We start from the raw sequence: 23,880 nt of genomic DNA, 5'->3' as shown, positions 1-23,880 counted from the left end.
CTCAAGAAGCGCAAGAAGCTGGGTTTGCTGAGTTGGAGGTAGAGTGGCGTCAATAGAGCGAAGGAATAGGTCGGTCAACAACGGGCCGGGCGCAGGAGTACGTGAGCTGAGGGCGTCCATGGCGACCGACGGTGGTTTTGCGGCAGCGTCGGGGTGGTTGAAAACAGAATCAATGGGCTGCACGGTGCCGACGGATTCTCCGCGGCACAAAGCGAAGGGGCTTGAAAACGGGTTGAAGACCCACAGTGCGGTGAGGCCGGCGGAGAAAGTGAGCAGGGCATAAGGCAGCGGCAGGCAATGGCGGCGCACAAAAGTAGGAGATGGCGTGAAGATGACACTGGCATCGCGAACACAAGCACAGGAGAAAGGCACAGTCACGGAAGAGCACGCTGGCATATCGGTATTGTCGGCGACAAAAGCTTTGGCAGAAACAGGGGCACCACAAATTTCAGTCTCTGGCACGGGATTTGGCAATGTAGAGAGCGCTACTTCAGCCCAAGCACAGTCGATGACTGCGTCGTGGAGCGATAGGAGGTCCCAGCCCAAGATGATCGAATGCGAACATGACGGCAAAATGGTTAAACTCACCCAATAATAATATGTCTTTTATGACTACTCGAGCAGTACATGCTGCTAACGGCTGGATAAGGTGCGCACTTGCAGTTCGTAACGACAGGCCAGAAAGGGGCGCCTTCACTTTCCTCAAAGATCGGCAAAGTGCTGCATTCAGGCGCAGTTCTCGCCTGAGGAACTGCAGCACCTATTCTTGCTCTTGAGTGGTCGAGGGACGCCGTCGCGTCAGTGAGGTGGAGCGCAGACGTGGAGAAGCCGAACGGCGTCCAGAGAAGCCGGTGCACTCAGGAGACAAAGAACGGCTTAGGGGCGGCTCAGCAGGAGATGAGTACTGACGCTGGGACCAGTAACCGGAAACTCCAGGAGGTGTTCGTGAGACCTTCATGCGTGGACGGCAAAGCCGCGCCACATGAACTTGCAAGCTGCAGAAGTAGCAGATCGGACGGTTGTCAGGCTTGCGCCAGGAGTTTCCCAGTTGAGCAGGCGGTCGATTATTATCAGACGTGCCTCAGGAGGTTCGCAGATGAGCAGGCGGTGGAATAAAAGCAGCGGGCTCTCGAACAGGACCAGGAGGCGGAGCATAGGTAGGTGGACGAGGTCGCGCAACAACGTCCGCGTATGCCAGCGGGGCCGCGAGAGGTGTGGGCTGAGGGGCTTGCGGGAGAGCCTCAGCGACCTGTTCTTGAATGATGTGCCGCATATTCGGAGTTATGTGTGGTGATGGCTCTTGATGGAGTGAAATAAGCGAGAGCTGCCGAGCAACTTCTTCACAGATGAAGCTCTTGATGTGTGGCAGGAGCGATGACTGGTCTCTTGCATCATTCAGGCCAGCAAGCGAGTCAACGTTCGTGGTGTGTTCACGTGTCAGAGCCCTCTGCTTGCGTAGTTCGTCGAAACTCTGACATAGGGTGATGACTTCCGCGACAGTGCGCAGGTCTCGCGCCAACAACATCTGAAAGGCGCCGTCATCAATGCCCTTGAGAATATGCCTGATCTTGTCGGCTTCAGACATCTGAGCGTTCACTCTGTTGCACAGATCGACGACACCCTCGATGTAACTCGTGAAGTTCTCGCCTACCTGCTGAGACCGCGCACGCAAGTGCTGTTCGGCACTGAGTTTTCTGACTGCCGGGCGGCCGAATACTTCTGAGAAGTTTGCTTTGAAAACAGAGCATGATGTAATGTCCACCTCGTGGTTCCGATACCAGAGATTCACCACGCCCGTGAGATAGAAAATCACATTGTTCTGTTTGGTTTCCGCGTCCCACTTGTAGTATGCGCTCAACCACTCATACGATGTGAGCCAATCCTCAACATCATAGTTGTCCGTGCCACTGAAGATAGCGGGGTCTCGCTGGTGGAGAGAACCAGCACAGACGACGGCGGCCGGGCTCACTTGTACAGCTTGGTGGTTAGGCATCGTGGTAGGGGGTAGCGTTCGGTTCCGGAGTTCCAGGGTGAGAGGATATTACCCGGCACCTGCACCAAATGTAAGGTGGAGTTTATTCGGAGAAGCTTCTTAACGGGAGCAGGGCCAACAGCAGTTCGAAGTCAGCTAGTCCAGCCAGGAGCGTGCACCAGGCGATGGCCATGTGGCTCGCGCGTATGCCCATCGTCTTCCTTACACTTGAAATAAAATCTTCTAAAATACGACCTCCTGCACATGTGTGTGCACTTCACCAAGAACCGGAGTGGGCATATTTTAAAATCACCAACTAGCAGATATGGCTCTGGTTTAAGTTCTACTCTTAGGTGTGGCTCAAGATATATGTTGCATACTGTGATTGTCTTAAAATGAATGACAGTGACTGCAACAGCTTCGTATTTGGTATTAAGTTTGTTTTCCTGGGTTGCAACACCAGTGTGAATGACAACAGCAACCCCTCCAGACAGTTTACTTGCTTGCTCTCGGTCACACTGAAAGACATTATATTTGTTTAGAATGTTTTTTGTTTGGGACCCAAGTTAGTCCCCTGTAAGCATAAAGCAACCGGAGACAGTGTGTTTAAAAGTTCTTTTATGTCACTGTAGCTATTTCTTAGTTCTCTACAGTTCCATTGAATTATGAAAGACATCTGAATTTTGTTTTTCTATGTTGTGAAAACCTATATCGTTATTTATGGCCCCGTGACTCGGGGCCTGCCTTTTTTTACTGATCAAGAGAGCTCCACTGACCGTCCAACATGGATGGCACGGGGCTGCCCTGGGTCGTGTCCATTGCCTCTGAAGAAGCGCTGGACGACCGTGCAGAGGGCACGTGGATGTTAGAGTTAGACCTCGACCTGTGGTAGGAGGTCTTGGGGGCCACTGACCCTGGGGTCTGCAAGGCCTCCTTTTGGGGTGGCGGAGTAGTGTCAGCTACTTCACCCAGGGGCAGGGATGGCCCCGCCACAGGCTCTTTACCAGTGGCGTGGGCAGGTGCCGAAGCCTGGTGTGGTGTGCCGCACCCACGCACCAGATCAGGGAAGTTTGTTCTTGCTGTGAAGGAGAATGTACAGTGGAACCTCGTTAATTCGAAGTCCGTCGGACCGCGAAAAATCATCGAATTAACCGGGTTTTCCAATTATCAAAAATGGACGAAAAACGAGAAATAAACGTACGAAATGTGGCTGTATCAACACTGCACCTTTATTTCGCCTGAAAAACGGTCACTTGAAGTAGTCATCGATGCGTGACTGCTTGGCGCGGTAGTTAGCTGCACCGTAGGCTGCGTCCTCCAGTCTGCTTACAGTGCGCAGCAATTCGCTGTTACCACCGCTACACTCCACAAAACTGCGCACAACGTTCAGCGACTCGACGACTGCAGCTAAAGCTGGTGCTCGGGCGGGCTCAACATCGCCTTCACCTTCACTGGAAGGCCCGTTGTCACATATTTCTCCTTCCAAGTCGGCATAAGACGTTTGGACATCAAGTTCGGCGCTCAAATAGTCCGCAAAGGTCAATCCGTTGCTCCCGCCGCCGTTTTCTTCGTCGAAGTCGGTCATGCGCGCACACAATAACTCTCCTTCATCATCCAGTGTGCAGCTGGCATCAGATGCATCCTCGGGACTGTCATCTTGTTGCTTGGAAAAACCGGCGTGCATAAAGCAACACCTGATCATATCTCCCTCCACCTGCTTCCAAACATACACGATTAGGCAAATGGCACCCAGTAGGTCTACGGAATATTGCTTGCCGTTGTCATAGCACAACAAGATCCTTTTAAGCAAATGGCAGCGATAAATCTTCCTCGCTTGCAGAATAACACCTTGGTCCATAGGCTGCGACACAGCTGTAACATTCGGCGGCAGGAAGACAAGCCTAACTGCTGTCAAGTTCTGGATGTCGGCGTGGGCTGGGCAGTTGTCAACAACAAAAACAACTTTTCGTCCCGCGGCAGCAAACTTACGGTCAAGGTGCCTCACGTACTCCTCGAACAGCGCTGCCGTCATCCAAGCCTTTTTGTTGCTTCTGTACAGCACGTCATCTTTAGGAGGAAGTCGTGCGTTCTTGAAGCACCGAGGCTTCTCCACTTTTCCGATGATCAGCAGCGGCAGTTTGTGACTGCCGGACATATTCGCACCAAACAGAATGGTTATTCTGTCCTTGGGATGTTTTTTTCCCGTGACTACCGCATCCTTTGGGGCAAACGTCTTCGTAGGCAGCATTCTGTAAAACAATGCGGCCTCGTCCGTTCTAAACATCGTCCTCCGCGTACTGCTGAAGCAGCGGAGCCAATGTATGCTTTTTCCAATTCTCGACAACATTTGGGTCGACGCTCCCGCTTTCGCCGCACACTGTCACGAATTTGAGGTTATTGCGGTCTCTAAATCTGGACAACCAGCCGTTGCTGCACTTAAATGCTTCATGGCCCAGTTGCAGTGCAAGCTCATCGGCCTTTTCGCGCAGCAGCGTGCCGTTCACAGGCAGGTGTGCTGCATTTGCATGCTGAAGCCACTTTATCAAGGCGTCTTCAACGTCCGGATACGTAGGAAAACGAATCCTTGTCCGCTTCGTCGAATGCGTCTTCCCGTAGGCCTCGAGGATCTTCGTCTTATTTTTCAATATATTCGAAAGGGTCGATAAAGGCACCTTGTGCTTTTCCGCCAACTGCGTTTTGGAGCTCGTCCATTTTTCAGCCTCCTCAATTAGGCACACTTTCTGGCAGAGAGTCAGAGCTCTGTACATCGGCATTTTCTTCACACCAACACCGCACACGTGGTCAAGAACTAGCAGAGCACAGTACTCGCCTGGTCACGGCACCAAACAATAAAGAACAACGAGCAGTGCCTGCCACAAGCGAGACAAACAACAAAAACGGAAACGGAACCAGAAAAATTTTGACCTAGTGGCACCTGCTTGTTGCTTTGTCAACTAAAGCTAGCCTCCAAAACCGGTGCAGATCACTGAGGCACAACAAAGCACCAGAAACAGAAAGTTGATTTAAAGAGCCGCCTGGCTTCCACTCCGGCAACTATACTGGCCTCAGAGACTGGCACTATGGAAAAATCACGGAGGCCATGGCTTATATTGACGTATTATCCGGATAAGGGCGCACTGGCTGTTAAAATTATCCGCCAAAATTTGCATGCAAACTGTTGGGACCGCCGAAAACCTTCGAATTACGCGGGATTTCGAATAAACAGAGTTTGAATTAACGAGGGTTTATTGTACTTGTTTGTGTGTATCGGCTTCTTGCTTCTTTGAAAGAAATGTTTTCAGTAGTTTTCAGTGTGATTATTTGTTTTTCCTTCTTCCAGGATGGACACGCCCTGAAGTATGCAGCGTGGTCTCCTTCACAGTTTGCGCAGCATGGGGCGCTGTTGCAGTCATCAGAAGAGTGATCCTTTGAAGCGCATTTTGCACAAGTTTTGTGACCATGGCAACTCTGTGAACCGTGGCCGAACCTCCGGTAGTTAAAGCATCATCGAGGGTTAGGAATGTAGAGTCTCATTTATTTTCAGATAACCCACTTCAATTGAGTCTGGTAGAGAATTATGCGTAAATGTCAAGACTATGTGTTTTGATGGGATTTTTTTGCCCTCTTTTCTTATTTTGATCCTCTGGACATCAACGACATTTTGTTCGGCAAGACCTTCTTTGATTTCTTGTTCTGTCAGGTGGAAGAAGTCATTCTCTGAAATTAAACCACGGACTGTATTGAGGGATCGGTGGGCAGTGATGGAGACAGATATATCACCCATGGACACAATGTTGGAAAGTTTTGAGTGTTGGATGCTATCTCGGAGTTCGAGCAAGAGGTCTCCACTAGCCTTTTTTGCAACCTTGTAGCCTAAGCCCAAGGCACCCATCAAGCATTTTTCTACAATGAATGGGGAGATTATTCTAGCAGATTTCTCTGTTTGTTCGCTATGAATCACCTGAAACTTAGGAAAACTTTGCTTCTTTTTTTGCATGAAATGATGAGTTACCTTGGTTTGCCCTCTCTTGAGAGGGCGATCAGTTGCTGAGAGAAGGTTTGCCATAGGATAAGTTCGTTTTTCGGATACAGTGCCAGCAAACCACCACGGAGCCCAACTTGGGGACGGGACAGGAACTTGAAAATAAGCCCTGCCCACGCCAGATGTACACCACTGCTATAACCAAGTATGACAAAACCCAGGGTAGTTCGCCCCACAAGGTTAACTCTAGCCGCCAGGAAAAAAGGAAAAACCAAGAGAGCAGGAGGAGACAGGAGAGTTGTGAGAAAGAGATAGGAAAGTGAGAGATGCAGTGGAGGACAGGAAACGGCGACTGCCGATTTCCCCCGGTCGGTTCAGGCTGGAGGTGCTGTTTACAGGAAGCTGGGGCCAAAGTGGTGTGTTGCCTCCGCCGAGGGGCCTTAAAGGTCCAGACACTCGGCTTCAGCTCAACCACCAGAATCCGCTTTTCCCCAGACATGGCGATGCCACACACGGCTGGGCGCGAGTGCTCGGGTCCGTGGTGATGCACTTTTCGCCATCATTTCCTTGCGGGGATGTCCCTGCGGATGCTCGGGAACCCATGGTTTCGCCACTCACCAACGTCTGCAAGCTGCAGACGCACCCCTGCAGGGTGCTCCGCCTTAAGGGTGTTATGAAATAGCATAATTAATTCCCATATATGCAGAAAGTCATCCTCTACCTTACATTCATAGATTCCGGGAAGTCCTCATACCCTTCCTAGAGCAGGATGCACCACTGCCCGGCGATGGCAAGCGCTCCTATTAGTGGGCTTTGTGGAACCCAGGTCGCTCTTCCCGAGCAACCAATCATTAATTTAACTGCCACCTGCCATGGTGGGCAGTTTGCACAATATCCGGTGGACAGGTTGTGACGATGCCGCAAGGTCACTGTGAGGTGCATAACAAATCATCGGATGATTTTTCAGTGTGGTGCGTCGACAGTGAAGTGCTACATGTGCCAGCCCAGCGTTGAGCATGTGCACGTGTGAGTGGTGATTGCGAGGCGATGACGACGAAGAGCGTGGCGAGCACAAGGAGCAGAGAGCTGACGTGTGACGAAACCGAGGTGTGAACGGAGACAGTGACTCAGTGTTGGTCACGTCATTCAAGCATGGAGGTGGCAGCCGTCGGACACTGTGTCTGTGCTGCCGTGGACCTCCCCTGGATCCCCGACACAAGCCTCCTTGGATAGCCTGCATTAGGCCTCCGGCGTTTCGGGACGCCCTCGACGGGACCTGGCTACGCTTTTCCTGCTGCTGCCAAGTTCTTGGGGCTGTTGTCGGGAGCCCACCGGCATCTTCCTGTGTTCCTCTCTGCTCCTACTACCACCTGGCTCCCTTCCGCGACTTCGACACATCCCATCCACTCACGCCCGCCCTGTCTGCAAGGCATCCCCACTTCACGTGGGACGCTCAGTACCTGGTAAATTCTTTCCTTTATTCTGTAGTTTTGTATTTTTCTTGTGTTCATTTTGTATCGGCTCTTTTCCTTTAAATTATAAATACGGCTTCATTTTGTTTTGTCTGATCTCTTCGTTGTTTCATAGCATTCCCCCTTCCCCCACCAGTAGGGGACGTGTTACCAATTTGCAACAATTGGCGGACGAAGTCGTTTTAACTTATATTGAGGGATTTTTTTAAGAATAAGGAAACAATGAGCATGCTAAAGGAGTTACAACATTTTCTTCCAATTAACATCAACTATACAAATGCTCCTGCGTTTAACATGTGAAAGATAACAAAGTGAACAAGCACGCATTTCAGTTTAGTAATATGATCTTCACATAATCTCAACCGACCTGGATATAAGGCCACCAACTGTCGGTCATAGCCAAAACAGCTTTATTCCGTTTATTGCCGAAAAACAGGGCATGCTAGTGCAATGTTTAGATGTTCATGTAGCCTTTTCCGCTCCGTGCAAGCTGTCCATGCTTAGCCGCATCAGCAGTCCTGTGACTAAGCCAAGGGATGCATGCAAGATAAAGCATCTAAGCAGGTTTGTAGATAGTATTGAAGGGATCGTTTAAGAACTTCCACTATCTTGAGGCAAAATATACGCGGGACAAACAGGGCGTTGCCTGAATGACACATTAAGAGAACACAAAAGGGATTTGACCAACTCTAATGACCGCAACCTAGCGCTTCACTGCTTCAATTGCACAAAGGAAAATAAGAACTAGCGCTTCACTGCTTCAATTGCACAAAGGAAAATAAGAAAGTCTGCAAACCCGTTTTATAAGTGCCGAACCTTCAAAAGAAGCAAGGACCGAACCACGAGGAAAATAATTGAAGCTCAAACGATTTTAGCTCTGGGTGACCTTTGCGTTAGCACACCTTCTCTTGCCCTATCAGGGAAAGAACGGGCGAACTTGGATAAGCGCGCGAAACGCGATTAGCATTCATTCTTTCTTATCTCTCTTTTGCACACTGTATTTGTTTTCCACCTGTCACGCATCAAGCCATCTGTGTATATACATGTAAATTTCATGAATAAACATAGTTGAGAGTCAGCGCTGTGTGTGTCTTGTGTGTCCCTTCTGCGTCCGCATCTTTTGTGCTGTTTAAACCAAGGGCATGACATCAGTTCTTGCTCAAGGAAGCACGAAAACCAGAAGCAATCGTCTTGTTGTGTTCAGCCAGAGTGTGTTGCGCCTGAAAAGGTGTCCACAACAGCAGGTAGGCTTGAACCAGCTGAGGATAAGGCGGTGCTCGAACTTTTACGGAAAAAGCCTGCAGACGCCCAACACATGCCTGTACTATAGGGAGAGAGCTCTGAGGCCTACCCGTACGTGCTTTACGGGACACGGGGAGCAATGCGGTGGTTGTGAGGAGGGCCTTAGTTCCTGACCCAGCTCTCACTGGCTCGAGATCTACGGTGTTCCTTCTTGATGGCAGTAGTCTGGAAGTTCCCGAGGCAGAAGTCCATATCGCTTCCCCTTATTTCACTGGCACGGCCTGGTAAAGTGCATGGAGATACCATTGTACGATGCCATAACTGGAAATTTACCAGAGGCCCGTGAGCCGTCAAACCCACATATTAATTGGAAAAAATAAGACATTGCTAAATTATGTCCTGGCGTAGTCAATGTCGAGGTTGCCAGTGAAAATGGTGAGGGCAAGGGCCAAAAAGTGGCGCTGGCTGGAAAGAAAGTTTCCGAACGAAGGAGGGAAAGTACTGCTTTAAGCGTTGGTTCCATGAGGTTTACCAAGGAAATACTAGAAACAGAGCAAAGAGACGATGAGTCATCGAAGGCAAGCACGGCATTTCGCACTCATATTCTGTCGAAAAGGGTTTGCTGCCTCTATCATCTGGCCTCTGGCAAAGAGGTTCGACAGGCAGTGCTTCCAAAGTCTTGTAGATCCCAGATGTTAAGCCTTGCCAACGATAGCCCGTTGGCGGGGCATCAGGGCATTACGAAGACTACAGATCGAGTTCTGGAGGAATTCTACTGGCCGGGAGTGCAGGAGGAGATTAAGAGGTATGTCAGGTCGTGCAACTCGTGCCAAAGGACTTCCCCGAAAGGCAAAGTAGGGAAAGCTCCATTGGAACGCATGCCTCTTAACGACACTCCATTTGATCGGGTCGCTGTCGATACTGTCATTCTGCTATCACCCCCATCGGTGAAAGGGAATAGATATATTCTCACTCTCGTCGATTTTGCCACGCGGTACCCCGACGCCGTGGCTCTGCCAAAGATAGAATCAGCAACCATGGCAGTAGGTTTGATGGAGATGTTTTCACGAATAGGTTTTCCGAGAGAGATCTTTTGTGACCAGGGCTCCTGTTTCATTTCCAAAATGATGAGAGAGCTCAATGATCTCATGGCGGTGAAACATCGCAGCACGACCCATTACCATCCAATGTGTAATGGGATTGTGGAGAAATTTAACGGCACGCTTAAGCAGATGCTGCGGAAGCTCAGTCAGGAGCAGCCCAAAACATGGGATCAATATATCGCTCTGCTTCTGTTCTCAAACAGAGAGGTGCTGCAGGCTAGTCTGGGGTTTTCTCCGTTTGAGTTGATATTTGGACGACATGTGCGAGGACCGCTCAAGTCCTCAGAGAGCTCTGGACAAGGGAAGAGCTGGGAGAAGACGACTTATGGTTACGTTCTTGATCTAAGAGAACGTCTTGAGAAAACTGTGAGAGCGGCGCATCAAAATTTGTTGTGTGCCCAATAGTCTCGGAAGAGATACTGTGACAAGAATAGCAAGAAGCGGCAGTTAAGGGTTGGAGATCGTGCCCTCATTCTTTTGCAGAGTAGCTACAATAAACTCCTGATGCATTGGAAAGGTCCATTCGTGGTTTCTGGCAAAAAGAACGACGTGATTTATTGGATCGACTTGGGCCACACTAAGAAGCTATTCCACATCAATATGCTCAAACGGTACGAAGAGTGTGCGTCCCAAGAGACCGTGCAGGAGTGATCGTTCGTTGTAATCGAAGAAGGTGACTCAGAAGAAAAACTGCCTACCCTTAGCATAGACCACGGTAAAGGGATTGAAGTCATGCTAATCTCCACCAAGCTCGATGAAGACAAACATCAGGAGCTTCGGAGCTTACTTGGCACATAGGTAGACATCTTTTCTGAGATTCCCGGGAAAACTCAGGCTCTCGATTTCTGAAGTTGTGAACACCCCGCAATACCCGTTGCCTTTTGCCATGAAGGACGAGGTCGAAAAGGAGATAGACGAGATTATGAAATTAGGGGTCATTGAACGTCCAAAATCTCCATACAATTCTCTCTGGTTCTGATTAAAAAGAAAGACAACACCTATCGGACTTGCATCGACTTTCGACGCATCAATGATGTTCTTGTGTCTGATGCAGAGCCCATTCCAAGAACAGATGTAATATTTACAGAGGTTGGAACCAAAGCGTACTTTTCAACATTTGACCTTGCTAAAGGCTATTGGCAAGTACCTTTGAAGGAAGCTTCGATACCGTAAACAGCATTATCTACCCAATCAGGTAACTATCAGTTGGTCTATATGCCCTTCGGCATTAAGACAATGTCATTCATTACATCGACGATGTTCTCGTAGCGACCTCTACCTGGAAAGAACATCTTTGGACTTTAAGGTATGTCACCACCTTTGAAAAGGCGTTTTTTTTTGTGTGTGAAAATGACATTTTTTCTTTTTTAGATTTAGAGAGTCCCCAAACATTCACAAATATTTTGCAGCAAGAATCATGTTCGTATCTTATATAGTTTAAAAGTTATAGCTAACTTTCGAACAGGTGGTGAACAGTTCCGAAACAGAAACTGATGTGGTTTGGTAATAGAAACTGATAACTCAGCGATAATCAACGGCGTATATTGAAACTTTTTTATTATGTTTTAGTCTGATATGTAAAAGATTATTAAAGGCAATTTGCAAGGCTTCGCTTTTTTTAAACATTTCTTTAAATTTCCGCAAGGGGGATGCATGACACAAGCGTCTCTGTTTACTTTGCGTGCGCTTTGTGCTACCGCTTTGAATGCTGCCGGATTCATCCTTTTTACAGGCATTATTTTTAGTAGCAACAGTAATAATATAGGCTGGACATTTTTATAAGAAAGCATGGCCAAGTTCAGGGTAAAAAGGTGATTGAAACGGAAGTTTCTTGGCAATCGACATACAAGGAATGCTCCGACCGAAGAGCATGCGGACGTGAATGTATCGGCGAGTGCTGCAAAGCTTGGGAACTTAGAGAACAATTGTGAAGTGCCGCTGCAAGAACCTCTACTGCAAGGTAATAGGATTATTGATATGGAGATCCTATCATTTGTTTTTGCAAAACTGGCCTGCCCGGAATGCAAGAAGACGTCGCTCAGATTGGAAGAATGCTCGCAGCTTGGAATATCATGTGCATATGCTGTTCTGTGTGATGCGTGTGCATATGCATATTCATTTCAATCGTCGAAAAAGGCTGGAAGTGCTATTGAGAACAGCCTGCGTCTTGTCTACGCAATGCGTCAGCTGGGCAGGGGATATTCTGGAGCTGTAACGCTGACGAAAGTGATGAACATGCCACCGCCGCCTTGGCATTCTGCCTACCAAAAGATATCTGCTAAGCTCTATAAAGCGGCAGAGACTGTTGCGTCTATGTCAATGATGAATGCCGCTGCTGAATTGCGTTGTGTTGTGCAAAGTACTGAGTGTGGTGTGTCAGGTGATGGCACATGGCAAAGGCGTGCACCAGGTTGCGCACCGCACCGCTAGCCGTCAGAAATCACGGAGTCTGCGTTTACACCACGTTTCACGTCACTTCGTTCTGTGACGTCATAAGAGTTGCCGTGACGTCATAAGAGTTCCCTGAGTTTGAATAAGAGCGGCGGGAAAAACTTTTTCAACTTCGAATCCAAATTTCTTTGAAATAAATGTATCTTTCGCGCCCGGGCAAACGGCAACAAAGCCATGAAATGCCGAACTATCAGATTTTGCTAACAAAAAAAAATTGATAGAGTTCTCCACAGTGTCCGTTTAAACAGGCTATTTAGCAGGGTGTGCGAGGCCGGCCTCACGATCAAGCCGCAGAATGGTGAAATCAGAGCCACTAACATCTCTTTTCTTGGACACCAGCTTGGAGAAGGGGGCCATCCGACCGTTCGAAACGGTGGTGGAAAAGCTTGTCAACGTACCGCTTCCAAAGACGAAGAAGCAAGTGTGTTCCTTCTTAGGGCTTGCCGGATACTATCACGATCTCATCCCTGGCTATGCCGACTAAGTCCAACCGCTCGTGGAGTTGACACGCAAAAATGAACGCAACCTTGTCTCTTGGACACCTCCGTGGCAAACCACTTTTGACGAGCTGAAGAACGCGTTAACTTCCAGGCCCGTATTAAGAGCACCAATTCTCAGTAAGTAGTTCGTGCTTGGCACAGATGCTTCCTAGGTCAGTGTGGACGCTGTTCTCCTGCAGGAGCATGATGGAATCCTCCACCTGGTATCATATGCGAGTCAACAGTTGTTACCTTGTGAATCTCTCTACTCAATGATTGAACGCAAGTGATTGGCGAGGGCTGTTGAGAAATTCCACGTATTCTTGTATGGGACGTCCTTCATTATTCACACTGACCACTGCTATTATTCACACTGAAAATGCTCGCAAAAATCTTCGAGGGCCTTCCACCATCCATGAAGCGCCTCTACTATCAGCTGCTTTGCACAAACGGCTCGGCACCCGCCATATACGGGCTTCCAAAGGTTCATAAAGAAGGCACCCCTCTACGCCCAATAGTAGACTTCAGAAGGTCTCCTGTGCACTCTCTGTCGCAGTACCTCCACGGTGTTTTGGCTCCACTGGTTGGAAAGACAGAAACGAACGTCAAGAACTCGTCCGATTTCATCGACAAGGTAAAAGCCATTGTCCCTGAAGACAACGACATGCTCATGTCTTTCGACGTCTGTTCACTGTTCACCAGCGTTCCTGTCAATCTGGCCGTTGAAGCTTGCAGGCAACGTCTCGAAGATGAGGACTCATGGCAAGATCGGACCCCTTTCGACGCAGCAGAGCTTTGCGAGCTATTGCGCTTCTGTCTCGCTAACACCTATTTTACTTACAATGGCACCTTTTACCAATAGACCTTCGGAACAGCAATGGGCGCAGCAATCTCGGTGACAGCGGCGAACATCACGATGGAAGTCATCGAAAACAAAGCCCTAACCACTTTCCAGCCGCGACCAAAAATATTTCTAAGGTATGTGGACGACTGTTTCTGTGTCCTAGAGCGCAAGCACATGGCCCTTTTTTTAGACCACCTGAACTCCATTGAACCCTCAATCAAGTTCACTTTTGAGGAAGAAACCGACGGCTGCCTCCCATTCCTGGACACCACGGTAACCCGTACTCCGACTGGCCTCGTATTTAATGTTTACCGCAAACCTACGCACACTGGAAGATATTTAAATTTCAGTTCTGTGCACCCAGTCGCTCACAAACGGTCTGTGGTTGTCTCCCTGATCAACCGTGCCAGACAGGTCTGCAGTCAAGATGCCGATCTAAAGAGCGAAATGAAAAGAATAGAGTCGGATCTTCAAAGAAACGGCTACCCCCTTTCCTTCATCAGGAACACCGAAAGAAGAATGACAGCGAATCAGCCTACCTCCGAAGAACGCGAGAGCACAGAAAAAACAAAAGAAAAACGAGCTGCTGTCCCATACAGGCGAGAATTAGCGAAGCGCTTGCATGTATTTTCCGCAAGTATGGCGTCAACATCGCGCACGTCCCCGCTGGCAAGGTGCGAACAGAACTGGTGAATGTGAAGGACAAGCTCCCTCGTGAAAGATTTCCAGGTGTTGTATATGAGATAGACTGCGCCGATTGCTCATCAATATATATCGGTGAAACAAAGGACTTCAGGAGACGCCTGAGAGAGCACCAGAACGACGTCCGAAACCGGAAAGCAGCATCTAACGCCATCGCCGAGCATGTGCAAGAATCCGGCCACAAGATTCATCATCATCATCATCATCATCATCAGCCTTACTACACCCACTGCAGGGCAAAGGCCTCTCCCATGTCTCTCCAATTAACCCTATCCTTTGCCAGCTGCATCCACCCTTTGCCTGCAAACTTCTTAATCTCATCCGCCCATCTAACCTTCTGCCGCCCCCTGCTACGCTTACTTTCTCTTGGAACCCACTCCGTTACCCTTAAAGACCAGCGGTTATCTTGCCTTCGGATCACATGCCCTGCCCAAGCCCATTTATTTCTCTTGATTTCGACTAGGATGTCATTAACCCATGTTTGTTCCCTCACCCACTCTGCCCGCTTCCGATCTCTTAACGTTACACCTATCATTTTTCTTTCCATGGCTCGCTGCGTTGTCCTTAACTTAAGCTGAACTCTTTTCGTTAGCCTCCACGTTCCTGCCCCGTAGGTGAGTACCGGTAAGATTATGCTGTTGTACACTTTCCTCTTGAGGGAAATTGGTAAACTGCCACTCATGATCTGCGAGAATTTGCCATATGCGCTCCACCCCATTCTTATCCTTCTAGTTATCTCCCTCTCATGATCCGGATCAGCTGTCACTACCTGCCCTAAGTAGACGTATTCCGGCACAATTTCTAGGCTCTCGCTGCCAATTGTGAACTGTTGTTCCCTTGCTAGACTGTTGAACATTACCTTGGTTTTCTGCATGTTAATTTTTAGACCCATCGATCTGCTCTGCCTGTCTAACTCGTCTAACACATTAAACAGGAACGACGGAACTCTACATCCTATCTATGCTAAATCATTAAAAACGCTACTGGGTGCTACAAAAGGACGAATCCGTGCGCCGATTGCTTCATAGTGAACAAGGGAGCCGTAGTCCTCCCGAAACGTCTTTTCATCTTTTGACTTTGGCCAGTGACCAGCAATCTGCATCAACTGACCACTAACCCTGGCAATATTTATCAAAGGCAAAGCACTTGGACAGCAGGGTACTGTGTTGAAGCTTAACATTACAGAGTACAAAACGGCTCCGAAAACGTAGGCGCCGACTGCTTGAGTCGCTTATAGATTGCCGGAGGGGGATGCCCAGTGCTACTATCCGGTGTTTGCAATTGTTACCTGTGCAAATGTAGCCTCGTAGTGTTTGTGCGTTATTTTTTTTTCCCTCTTCTCTGGTTATGGGTTCTTCAGTGTGTACATATTCACCTTTATGGTATAGACATGTTTCAAGTTTGTGTCTGATGTTTTGTATGGTTTTTATTTTCCCTTTTGCCAGATGTATAATGTTTGTTCCTATGTTTCAACTGTACGCGTTTCCATGCGCCTCCGGCAGCGACTTCGGCAGCGTCTAACTTGGCTGTTCACCACATCAACATAGGTGTTGTGTGCACCAACAGCAGTTTTTTCTATGTGAAAAAACTTTTCCGAAAGGGGGGGGGGGGGGGGTGAATATGTGATGTGCACACGAAATTGCCGGGGGATCATTAAACGTGGTGTGTCGACGATGCGTTGGACAGCGGAGCGCTGAGCGTGACAGCCCAGCGTTGCACGATTGATGTGTGCGAGGCGACGGCGACTAACAGCGTGGAGAGCATGAGGCGTGGAGAACTGACGTGTCAGAAACCCGAGGTGTGAAGGGAGACAGCGCAGCGGAGATCGGGTCATTCAAGCGTGGAGGTGGCAGCCATCGGACGTTGGGTCCGAGCTGCCGTGGACCTCCCTTGGATCACCGACGCCAGCATCCTGCGTCCCTTTCAAGTTTGGAGGTGGCAGCTGATGGATTGAGGGTCTGTGCTGCCGTAAGGATTCCTTGGATAGCCTGCTTTAAGCCTCTGGCGTTTCGGGATGCCGTCGACGGGTCCTGGCTACACTTTTCGTGCTGCTTCCAAGTTCCTGGGGCTGCTGTCGGGAATCCATCGGGGTCTTCCTGTGTTCCTCTCAGCGCCTACTACCACCTGGCTCTCTTTCGCCAGACTCTTTGGTCGAGGTTGAACACCATCCTTAATCGTGGTCACTCGCATAAGCCTTCATTGAAATTACAAGTTGACAGAAAAGAATTATCCGGTGCAGAACTAGCTGATGCTTTTAACAATTTTTTCACTAGTATCGCTTCTGCTCCCTCTATATCCTCTCATGCTAGCAAAATACGTTTCCACTTATATTAACAACACAGTGTACCTTCGACCCGTAACAGTGGATGAAATCATGTCCGTTATACAAGCCTTAAAGAACTCTAGCAGTTGTGACATCGATGGTCTTCAAGTACGCCCAATCAAACATGTAATTGATATTATTGCTCCCATCCTCACCCACATTTTTAATATGTGTTCAGAATCAGCAACTTTACCAGCGAGAATGCAGTGCGCAAAAGTTACTGTTCTGTACAAAAAAGGAGATTGTAATGAGCTGGGAAATTACAGGCCGGTATCTATTTTACCGATCTTTTCAAAGCTGTTTGAAAAAGTCTTGTATTCGAGGATGGCAAATTTCATTGAAAAACATAATGTGTTAACACCACACCAGTTCGGTTTCCGTAAAAACAAATCAGTTGAATTAGCGTTGCTAGAGCAGAAAGAATATATATTAACGGCGTTTGAAAACAAAGCAATAGTTGTTGGCATTTTTGTGGACTTTTCTAAAGCCTTCGATTTAGTTAACCATAACATTTTGCTGGAAAAATTAAGTAAGTATGGAATACGAGGACAGGCACTAGCTCTTCTGAAATCCTACCTATCCAATAGAACTCAAGTTGTGAAAATAGGTGCCTTTACATCGAAAGCTAAAGCTGTTAGTTGTGGAGTGCTGCAGGGAAGTATTTTAGGACCTTTACTTTCTAATCTTTATCTCATTGATATCGTCACTATTAACCCTAAAGCAAAATTTATTATTTATGCAGATGACACTAGTATTTTTTTTGCTGGGAATGATATTAATCTTCTTGTTGAACAATGTAACAGTGCAATGAAGTCCTTAGAGGAATGGTCGAGAGTAAATGCAATGAAGGTAAATGAAAGCAAAACAAAAGCGATTATATTCAGGCCGAAAAACAAGCACATACCTCAGCATCAAGATATAATAATAAACTCACGATGCATCGCTTTAGTCGAGAATTTCAAATGTCCGGGTGTCACCTTTTCCGCAAATATGTCCTGGGATAATCACGTCAAGCATGTTCTAAGCAAAATAAGTCAAATAACTGGTGTAATAGGTCGTTTAAGGTATATCCTTCCCACACGCATCAAACGTTTGCTTTATCATTAACTCTTTCAGTCACACTTGAACTATTGTCAATTAGTATGGGGAAACACAACATCCACTAATATAGAACACATCCACCTGTTACAGAAAAAGTATCTCCGACACACATATAATGCTTCTTACACTGCTTCCACCTCAACTTTTTTTAGCAACTCTGGTGTAATTCCAGCTCAGAATCTCTATAGATATCGCTTAAGTCATGTATATAAACAAGAAATCCACAGGAATATCAACAATATACGTAACTTATCCCAATTACAAGACAGAACTCCAAGTTACCTTACAAGACACTTAGAGGATTGGTCAGTACCAATGTCACGTTCAAGTTACGGGAAACAGTGCTTTAAGTACACAATACCAACGCTTTTGAATTATTATAATTCTGTCCGTTTTGACCTCTTCACGGCAACCTACAAGGACCTCCGGCAGATGTATTTGGTTTCTATGTAATGTTATCTAGCCTTGCTGTTGCTTTCGTTTGGATTTGTAGAAGTGAGTTCCGCTGTTGTTTTCTGTTCTTTTTGTTTTCTGTTGTTTTCGTTTACGAGTACTAAGTCTGTATCATATTAAATATGTATGTATATGTTTGCATATCAAGAATATGTTACGTGTTGCTGCCACTCTGCCAAAATAAGGGATTGTGGACCCGTCAAGCTGTCCAAGGACAGCTTTTTTCCTACAATCCCCCCATCTGTATTTCATGGCAAATAAAGATTTCATTTCATTTTCTTGAGCCCTCTGGACGGCAAGGGCACCATGATGCACATCCAAGGTGGCACACATTGCCGAGTAGGCTCCTTGGCTCCCTACTTCACAAATGCCTCATTTACTGCCGTCTCTATCGCAAAAAGCGAGGCATGCTCGTCCTCCTTTGACAGTGTTTCCATTCAGCTGAATACGCTGCACAAAGGGAGTCATGAGTCGCGAATATTGAACACGCTGACCACCTATACGTGGCGCTAAAGAATAGGTTGTTGCAAAAGATCACCACGGAATTGGATGTACGACATCACGAGTCAGCCCCGTACACAGTCGGTACAAAACATTTTAATTTCTTTTACTGAAACCTTCGAACTAAGTGGGCTTTCGAATTTGTTCTTGTGATGCATATTACTTTGTTACGATTCCCTACGCAGGAGTCTTGAAGGCGCTGTTTGGAAATAAGCGCCGGACGTTTCGAAATGAACGTAACAAATTTAGAGTGATGAGGAGCGGCATGGGAGGCACGCAAACAAAGCCGTGCAGCAGAGCAAGCCCGCTGGGGGAGAGAGTACACGCGGATGGTCCGCTGCATTCGTGTGAATGCTTGACGCCCGGGCCGACTCGCGAATGCTTGGTCACGTGACACGATAACCGCGCTGATGCGCGCAGACCATCCGTGATCCCGTGCGCTCGTCTGAAACCATCTTTAAGGGGGGACGCAGGGATCAGATCGCGAAAATCGCAGAAAAAGTCAATTTTTGGGAACCACGCGTTTCGGTATCTGCAACGCCTAATCTACATTGTATCAAAATGGTTCCGCTGCAAATGCACTAAATGTGCCCGAAAAAATTTAATTTGTCAGTGCGCAGGGTGAGAAAACAGTTATAAATCGGGCAAAATCACCGCAGTTCACGGAGCCATTTCTCGTCTTTCCCGCCACCGAGCGCCGCCATCTTGGTATCAATTGAAAGCTCAAAGTTCCGCCGTTTTGTTTCTGAATTTTCCAGTCGTCGCCATTTTGCAACCGTTGCACAAACACAAAAGAAGCGCGGGCATGCCAAGGGGGTCAAAAGGACCCTCCGCTGAAAGCGGGCCTTTGATTGGCTGCTGGTCTGAAAGGCGCCTCCCCATTGGTTGCTACTGCGACAGCGGGCAAGCTGGCAACCACAGCAGACCGCTGTTTTCTGCTTCGCAAACCACGCCGGAGTCTTCATTTGACACGCAGAATTCGGACTTTTGAAAGACCTGAGGCCCCAACCGTCGACGAGCTACAGTGCGATAGCAGAAGATTCACCGGACGAATCGTCGCTCGAATGTAACACTATTCAGGCGCGCCTCGAGCCGCGTTTCGTGTCGTCGGCAGTGACGGCAGAAGCACAACCATGCAGCGTTCACGACTCCCTTCGCGCAGCGTCCTTAACTGAACGGAAGCACTGTCAGAGGAGGACGAGCATGCCTCACTTTTTGCGATAGAGACGGCAGTAAATGAGGCAGTCGTGAAGTACATTTCAGGGAGCCAAGGAACCCACTCGGCAATGTGTGCCACCTTGGATGTGCATCATGGTGCCCTTGCTGTCCAGAGGGCTCAAGAAAAGGACCAAGAACAGCTGAAGAAGGTGTCCAAAGCCCACCAAACAAAGAGGCAAAGGTGCAAGAAGGTGCCTGACAGCAATGATGCAAAATATTACAGCTCTTGTGCTTTCTAATAAATCTGCAGTGCTTGCAAAACTCTAGAGCCAGTTTTCTCAGAAATGAGTTTTGAGCCGAATGTCCTGCTTGCAGAAAGCATAGAACAACTATGCCTTGCGGGATTTGCATGGGGTTCGTTGCACTGTATTTCTTAGTAAATTCTCTATGCAGTGACATTCCTATATTTTTAATAACTATCTCATTTTTTTTACTGTTTAGCTAAATTGGCATGTTGATAACCGCATTTTTCAAACATAGATATGTCCTGTGCAAAAAAAAAAGAATGATAAAAATATGAATTAACTATTTATTTGGCTAAAATATAAAGCAACTATGGGCTTCTACCACACTTTTTGTCACACCAGGCTTTCTGCAAGTTGGGTGCAAATAAAAATTTGTATTGTCAAAACTACTCAAGATATATCAATTAAACTTCGTAATTAGTCATTCAGCACACTTGCCAATAACCGTGCCAAATTTCATTGCCCTACTACAAAAAATAAGGAATTTCACTCCGATCCCCACCTACCCACTTAACCTGTAGTGTTATACATGTGTTGAGTGTGTGCGTTTTCCTTTGTGTTTTCGTTTCTTATTGGCTCTTTTCTAGGGGTGTGCGAATATTTGAAATTTCGAATATGAATTGAATATGTTTGACATTCGATTCGTATTCGATAGTTGATATTCGTGAATTTCCGAATATTCGAAAATTCCCGAATACTCGCCAGCGATTGTATAATGCGCATACTTTCATAAATTCGACCGTGGCAAAAAACAATATCTGGAAAAATTAGTCGATAATCAAGTTAAAAATTGCAGGAAAACAATACAGAGGTCCTATCCCCTTTCTTCTCCGCCGTTTATCACGCGGACTGACCGCATCCTGACGCCGCAAGGCTTCACCTCGTGAGAATTTCCCCAAGTGGGCTTCCCCGCATATCACCCATGTTGCGAACAAGATGGCCGACGGCCCGCTTCGAGCAAACGCAACGCGAAATCGCGCTTTTTTTTTTTTAATCCTTCGGTAATACGTTACATATTTATTGCCCACATCCGAAGAATGCGTCCTGTCCCCTTCATAACTCTCCGAGCGTGACTTCCGCAATTCCGTTTTGTAAACTACGCTATGAGGGAAAGCCTACTTGCGGAATGCCACGGGAGCCTCCTGAAGTGCGCTTACTCGAAAAGGAATTTGCTTTTTTAGGCCGGTCACGGTAGAGGTGTATCTTGCGTGCCCTATGCGCTGTGAGTTGTGATACGGCTTTTGCGCATGCTCTGCTGGCCTTGCTGGGACTATGTTTTTGTCTAATAAATCTCAGTTGACAGTCCAGTCGTTGTGGCGTGTACACTCCTTCTCTTGTCCCTTGTCTTTTGTGACTGGTTTTTTTCAAGTTACTATGAACCAACTGGCCCGCATTTCAACCCTTCTGCCTCCTGAAGGGGCGTGGTAGTCACAATAGGGCAAGCGATCCGGTGAAAATCTCGCCTACTGCATGGTGCACTGTAACCTGCACACCTCTTTAGCGGGCGTAATGGCAGGCGTGGCAACAATCGGAAGGCCTCTGTCGCTAGGGCAAAAAATAGCCTGGCTGCGTAGTTTCGGTTTCTGAGCTTCACCACTGCAACTTCAAATGTCGGCCCGCGCATTCGCCGATAGTCCAATCCCAGCTCCGCGCCGCTTATTTCTTTTTAGAAACCGCCTCGTCGCTCCGACGCCAGTGTGTGTTCCCCGGCCCCTTGCTTGCATTTGTGTTGTTCTTCCAGCAATCCAAAACGGGTGGCTCGTCACGGGCTTACAGGTGTTAGCACGATGGAGCTTCAGCATTTTCGGCAGCATTTTTTTTTTTCGGGGGGGGGGGGGGGGGGGGGGGGGGGCGTGGGCAACTTAATATATTAACAGAGGCCTTCGGATGAACCGGACATTTCTTCCAGTCCCTTGAACTCTGAATGAATTCGGTTTAATAGTCATCATGCTATTTTTTTTGTTGCCAGTCTTGTCATTTTATGGATTTTGTCTTCTATGACCTCTTTATAGTTTGGATACTGTCATGGTGTCTAATCAAGTAGTAGACATTTCTGTGCACATTACGTTTTTTATATGGTACTGAGGCAGTCTAGTTTTGTTTATTTTAGTTGCAAAGACCATACACTATAAGTATGTATATGTGTGTATTATGTGTATATATGTATACATTTTTTTGTGCACTGTTGTCTGCTGTGCTCGTGGCGCCAGGGGCCTAGTCAGGCGGGTATAGTCTCGCCTTTTGCTCCGGCGCCATGACAATCTTGTATTGTCAGAATTATAATAAACTTCAAACTATTTTGAACAAAAAACTAAGGGCAACAACGTTTGCTTGCTCATCGTTTTCTGAAATTTTTTTTGTACTGAACAGATATTCGATTCGATATTCGAAGCCATTTTTTCTTCATATTCGTATTCGAAAATTTCAATATTCGCGCACCCCTACTCTTTTCCTTTAAATTACAGAGACGGCTTCGTTTTGTTTGACTTGTTTATTGTCTTGTTGGAACCTACAAGCGATCTTTTCTGCAGTCGGGACCCATTACAAATTTGTCACGCAACATAGGTGGCCGCCCGACTCTTTGGTTGCTCTCTGGGCACCACCTGCCAGAGTCATACTCACGATGGATTTTCTGGACAATGGGGCCGTTAACAATACAGTGGAACCCCGTTCATACGTTTTTCACCAGACTGGGGAAGAAAAACTTAACAGCCGGGAAAACGCAACAGTGAATAAAGCCCCGAAAATGAATGAAAAAAGTGCAGTTTCAACTATAGACAATTTATTTCCAGAGTACGCTTAGGACTTAAAAAAGTCCAGAATGGTGGCTTGCCGTTTCTTTCGCTCACTAGAAATCACCACGGTCGATTGCTTGAACCAGGTAAGAAGAGCCTCGTCGATGATTCCATACTTGGCGCCACGAGCCTGCTTTGCTTTGGGGCCGAAGAGCGCGGCATTCCCCTCTATCTCGGCACGCTTTGCGTCGAGGGTGGGAGACCAAGGTCCTTGGCAATGTCGACTCTCTTCTGCGCTGGCTGCCTGTCGACTGCGTTTAATGCGTCCAGCTTTTCCTCAAGGGAAAGAAAGTGCCTTCTGCTTGCGCGACACCATCTAAGCACAAGTTCGACATTCATGAGGCTTAATGCACAATGACGATAGCACGATAGAAGAGGAGTCGACCCGTCCAACAACCATGCGGCGACCGTAAAAGTGAGAGCTAGGGTAGTGAGAGCATTTTTCAAGAACGGCCACCTAGTGGCGGCCTCTCGAACTAGCGTGCGGCTTCTTGCAGCCAGTTCCATAGCCAAGCCCGGCCAAAACTCGCCAAACGTCAAAATGGCGGTTGGAGCGCGTTGCCTACTTCAGCCCAAGTGTGTTCGGGGTGCTAAGTTGCGACGTATCATGCGGGAATGTCTTCACAGCTACTACGCAACAGCAGGGTTCCTTGTACATTGGATCCTATGGAAGCTATGCCGGGACCGGATGAAGACAGCGTAGCAGCCGGGAAAACGCAGCAGTGAGCAACGTAACAGCGGGGTTCTACTGTATTGTGCTTGAAAATGCTTGCACTTTGGTATTTCGAACCTTGAGCATTAATTCCACACATTATATCAGTGAATTGTGATTTCTCCACAAGTTTTCCACTTTGCATACAAAGCAGCTGAACGTCACACTGGGCCAAGACAATCCAGACAGCCACTTCATGCACTTGAGTGTTTGCACTCATGCAATTAGTCAAACTCCAGTACAACCAACACCGCGACAAGAGAAATTTCCGCGACAATCAAGTAT

At 47.6% G+C, this 23,880-nt stretch overlaps 1 protein-coding gene across 3 annotated transcripts in view; it reads right to left on the bottom strand.

Moving 5' to 3' along the window:
• RASSF8 (ras association domain-containing protein 8) overlaps nt 1-23,880 on the bottom strand; it is a 146,718-nt gene that overhangs the window by 49,302 nt on the left and 73,536 nt on the right. The window contains exon 4 of one of the 3 annotated variants that reach the window (XM_077660815.1): nt 2,143-3,051. The exons of the other annotated variants lie outside the window; for them this stretch is intronic. Within the exon in view, the coding sequence (XP_077516941.1) occupies nt 2,723-3,051 (329 nt within the window). The 3' untranslated portion in view covers nt 2,143-2,722. Of the gene's footprint in view, nt 1-2,142; nt 3,052-23,880 lie in introns of those variants that run through there. 3 annotated transcript variants of the gene reach the window in all.

This window comes from Amblyomma americanum, chromosome 4 (genome assembly GCF_052857255.1).
Source record: "Amblyomma americanum isolate KBUSLIRL-KWMA chromosome 4, ASM5285725v1, whole genome shotgun sequence".
Lineage (NCBI taxonomy): Eukaryota > Metazoa > Arthropoda > Arachnida > Ixodida > Ixodidae > Amblyomma > Amblyomma americanum.
Note: the sequence above shows the minus strand (reverse complement) of the source record. Positions and strands in the feature narration are given on the sequence as shown.